Here is a 12,608-nt window from a genome sequence, read left to right on the forward strand (position 1 = left end):
GTTATATTAAAACAATGTTTATTACAGGCTGAAGAACATCAGTAGATTTAAAGACTTCCTATCTCAACTTCATTTCGTACCAATTCCTGTGTATGCTCTGGGAAACTGGATCCCTGCGATATTCTATGCCTGGAGATGTCAACAGCACAACTGTGGGCTTGCACAAATTGTTTTCACTTCGGCAGGTATAATGAATGGTTTTTGAAGTGAAACATTTTAATGCTTTGTGGTTATCTTATGCGCATGAGTCTAATCTTGAACACACTGCCTTTGACTTAATTGATATATATACTTCGCATCGTGTTATTACTGTAAGACAAAATATACAGATATTTAAAACAGTATCAATAAAATAAATGAATGGAATAGCAACATGAAAAATATCAGCATTGAATGCTAAAAAAGTTTGAAGAGAAGATTCTAACCATGATTTTCTAAAAAAGCATTAGAAGGAAATACTGTCAACTGTGTTTGTAGGATGCTAAATGTCATGCCTGTGATCAGGAAAAGAGAAAGCAGAAATTACTTTTTTCTTACCCTCGATAAAGGATTTATGAAATAGTGCATTAAAGGCATTAGTATTTGTCTGTGCTGCAGAGAGAATTCTCATCCTAAGCAATGCCATTAGCACAGATTTTTTATTTTGTGTTTTAAAGTACATTAAATTAAAGTAAATTGAAGTATATTAAAGCTTCCTTTCAATTTTTTTAACGTATCATGTTCCTTTTCTGTTTTGGTAATTATCTTCTTGGTTGATGTGTAACTTAAATTGTCAAAGTACACACATTTGTAGTTTCACAAAAACTCATTTTCAGCTCTGATCTCCAGCATCTGCAGTCCTCACTTTCTCCTAGTTTCACAAAAGGCAAGGTCGCAGAATTGGTAGAGTGTAGAAGGAGGCCATTCAGTCCAACCTTAACTACTCAGTGTGTAGAAAAAGTCTTTATCACCCTTGCTTTATTTGTGTATCAACCTAAATCTATGCCCTCTCATTTTTGGTCCAGCGAGGTGAGTAACAAAAAATAACTTGCAATTGTATATCACCTTTCAAGACTGTAGGATGAACTACACTTTTCACCATCAATTTGTTTTTTCAAATGGAAATATGAGTGAAGTTTCTTGTTGTAAATACAGAAGTCTGTTTATATAGAGCAAGGCCCAACCACAAAAAAATAAATCATCAGCTTTCATTGTGCTATTGGCTGAGAGAAAGTTAGCCTCCTTCTGCAACATATAATTTTAATTTTCTATGATAGTCTTGCCAATATTCACATTGTCTTTCCAGATTACCTATGGTTTTATTACAACAATATAATTGCAAATAAATAGTGATTATTTAATATGTAAAATGATGGAGCAGTCTTGAGAGGTGATATAACCTAGCCCTCCTATTTCTTATATTCTTATATAAGGCCTATCTCATGTTAAATATTTGTAAATTGTATTTTACTCATTATTTTTGCAAGGCAACACATCACTGTGCATTTTGACAATGTTGAATGTTTTTCTTTGCTGTGTTGAGAAGTATTGATGTTTCTCCATGGTGACTTTGAGATTGTGAATTTGAGTTTGGCTGCCAATTATGCAAAAATTATTTGGTTTATGAACGGACCTTTATTTTTCTTATATTGCAAAAACAATAGCTCTTACATGATCAGTATAAAAAAAGGTATCTGAAAATGCATCTGAATTTCTGACATAAGCAGTTCACAATAATATGCATTTATGTTTAATAGTTGAATAACTTATTTATACAGAACCTCCTATTTGGAAGAAATACCTGAATCCCTAGCATTAAAAAAAAAGTCTATACATCATTAATCAGTGACTGAGACCCAGGATTAATTTAGCCAAGATTTCCTTTTCTATTCAGGAGGTCGAATGATATGACTCACCTTCTGTGAATAGGTCTGAAGTTTAATTTCATTAAATGTGATATATAAATATAAGTTTCTGTTGATGTTGAGCTAATACACATCACAAACTAGATTGTATGGATCTATGTCACTCTAACACTAAATATTTTATTGCAGAATTGAACATGACAGTAGTTGCCAAACGATTGGATGCCAGATATGATTGGATAATGAAAGGCTGGAGTTCACTACCGTATATTCTCAGAGATGGTGGAGATGGCTGTAATATTTCATCTAGAGTAAAAAATGCTGTGGCTTTCATCTCTGATGAAGGAAACTGTTCATACTTTACAAAGGTATTGCTTAAATGTTGCAGGATAAGGTCCTTCACAGAATTACACAATTTTTGCAGCATAGAAGGAGGCCATTGGGACATTACTCAGTGTGTCTGTATCTCGTCAGTGTACAGGCTCTTCCGCCCTCAATGTTGTGCCGAGCATTTATCTTAATCTAAGATCAACCTAACCTACACACCCCTCAGTTTACTGCTGTCCATGTGCTTGTCCAGCAGTCGCTTAAATGTTCCTAATGCATCTGACTCTACGACCACCACTGGCAGTGCATTCCATGCACCCACCACTCTCTGCATAAAGAACCCACCTCTGACATCTCCCCCACACCTTCCTCCAATCACCTTAAAATTATGACCCCTCGTCAAGCCATTTCTGCCCTGGGGAAATGTCTCTGGCTATCTACTCTATCTTTGCCTCTCATTACCTTGTACACCTCTATCAAGTCACCTCTCTTCCTTCTTCTCTCCAGTGTGAAAAGCCCGAGCTCAATCAACCTCTTTTCATAAGACAAAAGCCTTCCAATCTAGGCAGCATCCTGGTAAATCTCCTCTGCACCCTCTCTAACGCATCTACATCTTCCTATAATGAGGTTACCAGAACTGGACACAGTACCTGAGGTGTGGTTTAACCAGGTTTTATAGAGTTGCAGCAAAACCTCATTGGCTGTTAAACTCAATACCCCTGTTAATGAAAGCCAAAACACCATATATCTTCTTAACAACTCTATCAACTTAGGTAGCAACTTTGAGGGATCTATGGACATGGACCCCAAGATCCTGCTGTTCCTCCACACTGCCAAGAATTCTGAATTTAACACTGTATTCAGCATTCAAATTCAACCTTCCAAAATGAATCACTTTGCATTTATCCAGATTGGACTCCATCTGCCACTTCTCAGCTCTGCATCCTGCCAGTGTCTTGTTGTAGCCTGCAATAGACCTCTACACTATCTACAACATCACTGACCTTTGTGTCATTGGCAGACTTACTAAACGACCCTCCACTTCTTTATCCTAGTCATTTATGAAAACTACAAAAAGCAGAGGTTCAAGAACAGATCTCTGCAGGACACCACTGGTCACCAACATCTGCGTGGAGTACATTCCATCTACTGCCACTTGCTGTCTTCTTTCAGCCAGCCAATCCTGTATCCAGACAGCCAAATTTCCATGTATCCCATACCTTCTAACTTTCTGAATGAGCCTACCTTGAGGAACCCTATCAAATGCCTTACTGAAATTAATATACACCCAATCTGCTGCTCAACCTTTGTCAACTTGTCTCACCACATCTTCAAAGGACTCAATAAGTCTTGTGAGGCATGAGCTGCCCTCACAAAGTCATGCTCACTATCTTGAATCAAACTATATAGTACGACCAAGTAGTCATAAATCCTATCTCTCAGAATTCTTTCCAGTACCTTGCTTACCACAGACATATTCATGATGTGATTGTTATAACTAAAGATCAGCAGTGATGATTGTAAATATACTGGAGGGGTGCTGCAGTGGATATGTCCCGTTTTATATACAAAACAGATTAAATTGTTTAGAAAAGCACAGATTTTTAAAGTTTTATTTTTCAGGAAACATGAGCATCACTGGCTAGATCAGCATTTCTGGATTTGTTTTGCCTTTGAGAAGCTGTCTTATTCCATAGTAGTATTAAAAGCCATGTACTCAGAGCATTAGGGGTTCTGGATTACTTGGCTAGTGACATTACCACTATAAATACCATTACCATGATAAAAAGACACATCTAATGGGAAAAATCATTGTCATAATATAAAGTCCAGAAAGGCAAATGATGAAATTTGTACAGGCCCCACCAAAATTCGGGGAAAAAAGATGTTCCTTTGGTATGTTTCATTCAGTCTGGAAACGGGATTAGTTTGCCACTACATGATGCCCATTTGCAATCTAGCCTGTCACTAAACAAAGTCACAGCAAATTATATCACAGCATCCTTCCAAGTCAATTGTTTGAGTTAATTGCTTATGATATTGAGTTGTCTGTATGATCTGAGGTACAGAGCATACTCAGCTGGGTTCTATTGTCTAAAGGAATCTGGTTAAGTGATCAGTAGAGATTCTTACCAGCGGGGTTCATTGTCCAAAGTGATGAGTTGAATTGATTGGTCCTCACCTACCTGTATTATGTCTCAATGTCTGGGAGTAGTTGAGGGGATGGGCCATTTAACGTGGTTAAGCTGATTGCTCTGGTGACTCATTTCCAGACAACTTTGGAGTTTGCAAAGTGAAGTCATGTAAATGTTTTGCCACGTTAAGAACTGCCGTTGATGCTACTTAAAAGTAGCATTGTTGGTATTTTAAAATCTATTATATGATTTCAGTCCATTCCAGAAAGTCATTGTTTTGATTAAAAACAGGGTTTATATCACTGTATAGTACATTATGCAGAACACGTGTACATTATAAATGACCAAGGGCAAAAAGAGGAAGGAGGTTCTGAAAAATGTTCAGCAGAATTTTCTATATAAGCATATTTCAGGCCTAACATGGAAAGAGGCATTGAAGGATTTGGTTCTAATGAATGAGATAGGTCAAGAAAATCAGGTATAGTAAGACAACATCAAATGAACCATGATCATAGCTAACCTAAACCTAACACTGTGGAAAAGAAGAAGGAGTGATCTGGAGTAAAGATAATAACTTGGCGGTGGTGGTGGGCTGTGGTGGGGGTGGAGGTATTTTCAGAGGGGCGAGAATGGATCCGGCCCAGCTAAATTGAAAACCCAGTTCAAAACTGTACACATTTCTCTGTACATATGCAGTGCAAAATTTGTATGTGACATCACAGATTACATGATGACATTCGTGTTTTCAACCATGTGCATGCATGTTCCTGGATGAGCCTACATGCGTAGTTGCCTGCAGTTCCTGGTGTCAGCAAATACTGCCAAATTGAAAACAGAGATTGATAAACAAAACTGTATTGGCTGCCTTAAAGAGGAGTTAGTTTGGCTACTGTTAAAGTGCGTTCATACAAGGAGGGAAGGTGGGACGGAAGAAGCCAGAGTTTCCTGGTGGTGAAAGAAATGTAGAGTGGACTGAAGCAAAAAATGGCAAGTATCATAGATTACAATATAAAGTGAAAAACAGGTCAAATGCTTAAAATTCAATGATGAAAAGAAATAACAGGAAATAAGAGAAGCAACAAAAAGACTGTCAGGTAACATAAACATAAATCAGGAATCCAGAAGTGTCATGTAAGCATATAAATAGTAAAAGATAAGTGAAAAGAGGAGTGCAAATGATTAAAAACCAACAATAGAATTTAGGCATAGAAACCAAGGACATGAATTAGGTACTAAATTGATACTTTGCATCTGTCTTTAGCATTGATCAAAATGCTACCAAAGTCAAAGAAAGAAGAGGTAGTTGAGACACTGAATAAGAATCAAGAGAATTACAGATTCTTATTACAGATGTCAGAGACAAAAATAACAATTGCTGGAAAAGCTCAGCAGGTCTGGCAGCATCTGCGGAGAGAAATCAACATTAATATTTTGGGTTGAGTGATCCTTCCTCAGTTTCTACTTTTGTGTCTGCATTTGAGACCTTGCATCGATTAAAATTCTTAAGGAAGGTGTAGTACAAAGACTAGCTGTATTAAAATAGCTAAGCCAGCAGGACTGAACTGAATCAGATGCATTTGAGGATACCAAGGTCAAGGCTGTGGTCTTCCAAGCATCCTTTGGTGCAAGACTGATGCCTAACGATGACTGGAGGATTACAAATGATATATTTTCAATGAAAAAAAGGTGCATGGATAACCTAACATCTTCAGGCTAGTTATTTTAATTTCAGTGGACAAAAGTATTTAGAAGTAATGACACAACAACACTAGCTTTCAGAGCACTGCTCCTTCATCAGGTTGCTACAGGGTAAATCTTAAAAGTTCAAAAGTAGAAAGAAGACTCTCTTGACTACCTGGTCTATTTTCCTAACATTCCAAACACCCTCTCCCATTCCCAAGATAAACACAGAGAACACTGGAAAAATTCAGTAAGTCTGGCAGCATCTTTTCTTTTATTAAGTCACAGGATGTGGGCAATACTGGTAAGCTCAACGTTTATTGTCCGATTCCTTAATTGTCAAGAGCACAGTTAAGAGTCAATCACATTGCTGTGGGTCTGGACTTACATGTAGGTCAGACCAGGTAAGGATGGCAGTTTCCTTCACTAAAGGATATTAGTGAACCAGCTGGGCTTCCCTCACAACAATGCTAGATGGTTAAACCAGGTTTTTAAACATTGAATTCAAATTCTACCATCTGCCATGGTGGGAATTGAAGCTGCTCCCCAGAACATTACCTGGGTCTCTGGATTAATAACACATCAGCCTCCGCTGTGGAGAGAGAAACACAATTAGGTCTTGAATCCGTTGTTATGTTTCTTGGGATCTGAAGAAAAATCATATCTCCCGAGATGCTGCGAGACCTGCTGAATTTCTACCATCTGCCAGATATCCAGCATTCACAATGTTTTGCCTTTACCTAGGGGGATTCTGACTTAAAGGCATTCAGTTACAAACCTGCAGATGGTAGCTTCATACCATTGGCTCCTCAGCCAAGCACATAAACCATGTGTCTGAACTTGCAGCTGCTTTCGGACAGAGAAGGATTACTAATGTAGCAGCACATCATAAGTAGGGCAAATCTAATTTGTCTCACAACACTCTTTATTTTGCTAAGATGCTTGCTCATTCTAAAACAAAAATTGCAAGCCCTGACCTTTCACCTCATCCACTCCACTGTCTAGGGCTGCAAACATTAATTCCAGTCTATTCATTTTGAAGTTCTTTAAGTTGAATATATTGTATTTGTGATTGTGTAGTCCTTATATTTCGGAGACAAAATGCAGATTGGCTGATTTCTTGATTGAACCTGTTTGTTCAGTTAGAAAACACGGCTTTGAACTTCAGGCTGCTTGTCATTTTAATTGTCTGTCCCATTCCATTCTAATCTCTTTGTCTTTGGCCTCCTGCACTGTTCCAATGCAGCTCAGCATAAGCTTCAAAATCTTTTGATCGGGAACTTTATAGCTTCCTGACCTCAATATTGAGTTCAACAATTTCAACTCTTAACCACTGCTCCCATTTTGTTTTTGGTAACAAGTCATGGTAATGATTCTATCGTTCTGTTTTTCTATCCTATCAGAGAGTTACCCTTTTTTCTTTCCTCCCCTCCATTTCCCTATGCCTATGCTTGTTTAAAACCTGTAATATCGATAATAAGTTCTAATTTTGACAGAATGTCACTGGAATCTTTAAACTGTTTCTTTCTGCACAGAAGCTGCCTGAACTGCATTTCTGTTCATATTTTATACTTTCAACGTCTGGATTACCTATGTTTATTGTTGATTTTAGGCAGATTTCTATCTATCTGTATATTGTTGATTTTGGGTAGATCTTCTGCATAAAAGTTATTTTTTTGTCTGTTTCTTTGCAGGTCAACAATATGGCAAATTCTGAAGCACTAGGAGTCCTAGTTTATGTAAGGCTTGGCAGGCCACTGCAGGATATGAACTGTAGGAGAGAAGAATGTCTCACCATTATCAACATACCGGCCTCAATAATGCATTATCAGAAGGATGTGATCGAAGCATTAAGGTCAGCTTTCAATTACATTTTCCTCATCTTTGTGTGGTGGGTTAGAACTACACTGATTCGGTATGGTGGCTGATCTTATGTAATGGTTGCAGGTGTTTTGTTGGACAATTTTGTAATCAGACCCTCTCAGGACTCATTACAATTAGTTTTATTCTAGTATGTTCTGCCAAACTAAAAATATGTTGCCAATTTTGCCTCATATTGCACTGTTTAATAGATCCTAAAATCATGCCAAGCAGTTATTACTTCTGAAAAATAAACCCACAAATCAAAATTAAGCTTTTGAAACTGTGATGCTGTTTGATGACAGAAAGATAGCTGAATTCATTTCAAGGACTGTTTAACTTCTCCAGAATCTTTGTACTTGGAGAATGAATACCAATTGACTTTATAGCTTCCTGAGTCAATAAATGAGTTCAACAATTTCAAATCTTAACCACTGCTCCCATTTTGTTTTTTGCAAAATATAGTCAAGCTATTAGTCTTGCAATTAGCATTATATAATCAAGTTATTAGTATTGCGATTAAGGACGGCTTTTGAGTTGATGCAAATATGGAGCTAATTCCCCATTTTCTTTCAATGGGTCTCTGTGTAAAAGTGGAACCAAGTCTGTGATGTGAGACTTGAACCCACAACCACCGAACTTGGTAAGCATGCTACTGGCACAGCCACATTTGACTGGCTGCATAAGCTGAATGCAAAAACTAAAAGAATGCTATTCTCTAACCCAAGTCTCCCATAAAGGATGTTCTTTATTTGTCCTGCATGTAAGTATCAAATCCTAACACGTACCTTTTAATTTTCTGTCAGAAGACTGTCCAGCCTTTCAGGCATGCACTAAAGATACAGCAAAGAAACTTGTGGTTGGCAGTGGGGTGTTGTCATGATCGAAACACACATGCACACATGGATCGTGGTGTTCATTTTTTATAGTGCCATCCGGAATGTTTGGGAACAAGCATTTGTTATAAAAATATCTTTGGATTTGATTAGCCAAAACATTTTTATGCACTCTCTTTGATTTCCAACTTCCTTTTTAATTTAACTCCTGCATTTCTTATACTCCTGTAAGTTTTCAGAATATTGCACCTTCTCAGGACGTTGGAAAGCATCAATATCATGACGCATACAATTTCTGTGTCAGAAGGGGAAATTGAACAGATAATCGGTACATGTTCGGCGGTATGGTGGCTCAGTGGTTAGCATTGCACCTCACAGTGCCAGGGACCTGAGTTTGATTCCATCCTCAGGTTACTGTGTGTGTGGAGTTTACACATTTCTCTCCATGTCTGTGTGAGTTTTTTCTGGGTGCTCTGGTTTCCTCCCACAGTCCAAAGATGTACAGGTTAGGGTGCATTGGCCATGTTGAATTGCCCATAGTATCCAGGGATGTATAGGCTAGGTGGGTTAGACATGGGAAATGCAGAGTTACAGGGACAGGGTAGGAGGTGGGTCTGGGTGTGGTGCTCTTCGCAAGAGTTGGTATGGACTCAGTGGTCCAAATGGCCTGCTTCCAGTCTGTAGGGAGTCTATGCTTTAGGAGCATGAAATGATTGAGAGACATTCCCCAGTGCAGGTCTGCCAATATCTCTTGTTTCATGATTGCTTCAAGATGTAAAATCTTCCCTTACACATTAGCTTCATGAGGGTCAAGGAAGAAGAATGGATAGAAGGAGGAGCAGCCATAGCATCAACACAGTGCAGAGGATAATCCAGCATAATGGCAAGATACTTCCACATTCTTGCATCTGAAATCTTCTTTTGACAACTAAATTACTTTGAGCCATCTTGTTCCATCTGTCTCCATTCAATGCTCTATACACTCCTTCTTGATCAACCCACGTTCCCCTTGTTAAAATGCCTTAATGTACTGAGCTGCAAGACCAAGTGTGCCCGAAACTGGTTGGGTTTAATCACATAAATCAAGTATGTTTGGAAATGTTTACTTAGCACTTCTTAAATTGAAATCCTTTAAGAATTTGTGTTTTTTTTCTTATAGAAAACAATTATCATATTGAAAGTATACTTTGTGTTAGAAAGAATGAGTCAGTGAGGAGCTGCATATATCTTAAAAAGTCAGTTTCAAAGTAAACAGACATTTAACCAATTGTGAAGCCATTGAACTTGATTTACAAGTACCACAATATCATAAATGCTTTTATGAGTGGATGTATTATGACATCCCTGTAGATGGTTGTTCAAGGTTGCACTCTGTTTATATCTTAATGATACTGCTGCGTGTCCTCAAAAGTGTGCTTTTAGCTGGCACTTTCCACAGAATGACTAATTGCCACTCTGAAAGATGAAGATTGTAAAATTGATGTTATTGTTTGATGGATGAGCTGTACAAACCTTAAAAAGACGCATCAAAGGTTGTAGACAGTACTTCACTGTGATGGTACTCAGATTGGAAGTGATGTACTGTGGCTGATATTCATCTTTAAAATTGTACAGTAGGCTAATTGTCTCCATCAGTGCCAGATAGTCACGAAAAGCTCAACACTACAAATAGCCTAGAGGAGTGTAGAAAATACAGGAATCAAGTTTAAAAAATAAAGACATCAAAGAGACAGCATGAAAAAATATTAACAAGCAAGAGAAAGGAAAATCCAAAGATATTTTACCCATATATAAGGAAAAAGTGGGACCTATCAGAGATGAAGGAAGGAACTTGTGTTCACAAAGGAAAGGGATGATGTGGATATAGTAATCCAAGAGAAACAGTGTGAAATATTGGACAAGATAATCATAATGAGAGAGGAAATATTGGAGAAGTTGGAATCCTTGAAAGTGGATAAGTTCCCCAGGGCCAGATGGATTGTTCCCTAGGATAATGAAGCAGGGAAGAGAGGAAGTAACAGATGCACTGAGGATGATTTTCCAATTTTCAATAGATATAGGTGAGGTGCTGGAGCACTGGAGAAATGCAAATGTAGTTCCGTTATTCGAAAGGGGTATAAAGGAAATGTCAAATAATTATAGGCCAGATAGTCTGTGGAGGGTAGAGTGTTGCAATCAATCCTGAGAGACTGGATAAACCGTCACTTAGAAGGGCATAGATTAGTCAGGGATAGTTAGCATGGCATTGTTAAGGGATGGTCATGGCTTACAGATTTGACTGAATTGTTTGAAGAAGTGACAAGGAGGATTGATGAGGTCAGTGCAATGGATAATGTCTGCATAGATGTTAGTAAGATATTTAGTATGACACATGGTGGATTTGTCAAAAAAGTAAATGCTTATGGGATACAGGGTAAAATGTCAAATTGGATTCAAAGTTGGCTTAGTAACAGGAAACAAAGCATTATGGTTGATGGTTTCCCTTGTGAAAGAAAGCTGTTTCAACTGGTATTCCTCAGGGCTCAGTGTTGGTCTCCTGCAGTTGGTTTTATACATTAACTATTTGGACTTGAACATGGGGTCACAACATGGAAATTTGCAGATGACTCAAAAATTAGTGGATGTGTAGAGGATAGATTATGCTCCAAAATGATGTTAGATCGTTTGGTGGAGTATGCAGGAAAATATCAGATGTGGTGTGATGTAATGCATTTAGAGAGGTCAAACAGTGAAAGGCAACACACAATAAATGGGAATATACTGAGAGGGGTAGATTAAATAACAGATCTTGGTGTACAAGTTTACAGGTCCCTAAAGGTAGCAGTACAGGTAGATATGGTTGTAAAAAATGCATATTAAATGCTTTCATTCATTGGCAGAGGTATAGAATATCAAAGTAGGGATGTAATGATGAACCTGTATAAGACAATGGTAAGGCCACTGGAGTATTGTGTGCCATTCTAATAGTCATTTTATAGGAAAGACATAATTGCTCTGGGGAGAGTGTAGAGAAGAATATTGCCAGAGCTAGAGAATTGTAGCTATGAGGAGAGATCATAGAGTTTGGAGTTGTTTTCCTCTGAACAGAGAAGGCTGAGGGGTGATATGATGGAGGTATACAAAATTGTGTGGGATGGAGATAGGGTAGACAAGAGGAACCCTTGCCCGTGGCAGAGAATTCAAAATCCAGGAGTCATAGATTAAAGCTAAGTGGCAGAAAGACTAGACCGGAAATGAGGTAAGACGTTTTTATGCAGAGAGTGATGGGTGTCTGGAGTTCACTGCTTGAGTTGGTGGTGGAGTCAGAGGCCCTAAATTCTTTTTAAAAATACCTGGCTCTGCACCTTAAGTGCTGTATGCTGCAGGGCTATGGAATGTGTACAGGAAGGTGGGATTAAAAAGGGCATCTGGGTGTCTTTGGGTTAGCATGGACAAGATGGACCAAATGGCCCTCTTTTCTGCTGTCTTGTTTCTATGGTTCTATGGAGACTGTTGAGAAAATTTAAGAGCTGTATTATTTTCTCATCATTGGCTATTAAGAATAACTAGTCCCTTTTAAAGTTATTGCAAATATTCTTGCCTTGTTAGTAACATCTAAGCCAGGCTGAAAGAAATGTATTGAAGATGATTAAAATAGTTGATGTAAGTGAATGTACTCCAGAATAATCGGTCTTGCTTATGACATCTGTGACAGTATTGTGTCTTTAAGAGAGATATGCTCTGTATTGTTTCCCTGGCAGAGTGAGTTGCCACGATGGTGCTGAAATGTGTTCTTGAGATAGGTTTGCAAAATAGCTTCTGAGTTCTCACTGGATTTTTATTTTGAATCAGATGAAGGAATTATAAGTGGGCAGGGTCAGGTCTTACACAGACCCAGGAAGATCTTTAGTTTTGCTTTCAGTTAGTGAGAAGATTTCTAGTGGTTG

The 12,608-nt window shown here is 38.1% G+C and overlaps 1 protein-coding gene across 1 annotated transcript in view; it reads left to right on the top strand.

Moving 5' to 3' along the window:
- The window catches only part of LOC140480501 (uncharacterized), a 233,358-nt gene that overhangs the window by 26,978 nt on the left and 193,772 nt on the right, over positions 1-12,608 (top strand). Inside the window, exons 3-5 of the mRNA XM_072575443.1 lie at positions 28-185; positions 2,034-2,212; positions 7,681-7,841. Coding sequence (XP_072431544.1) covers positions 28-185; positions 2,034-2,212; positions 7,681-7,841 — 498 coding nt within the window. The remainder of the gene's footprint in view (positions 1-27; positions 186-2,033; positions 2,213-7,680; positions 7,842-12,608) is intronic.

Source organism: Chiloscyllium punctatum, chromosome 8, assembly GCF_047496795.1.
Source record: "Chiloscyllium punctatum isolate Juve2018m chromosome 8, sChiPun1.3, whole genome shotgun sequence".
Classification (NCBI taxonomy): domain Eukaryota; kingdom Metazoa; phylum Chordata; class Chondrichthyes; order Orectolobiformes; family Hemiscylliidae; genus Chiloscyllium; species Chiloscyllium punctatum.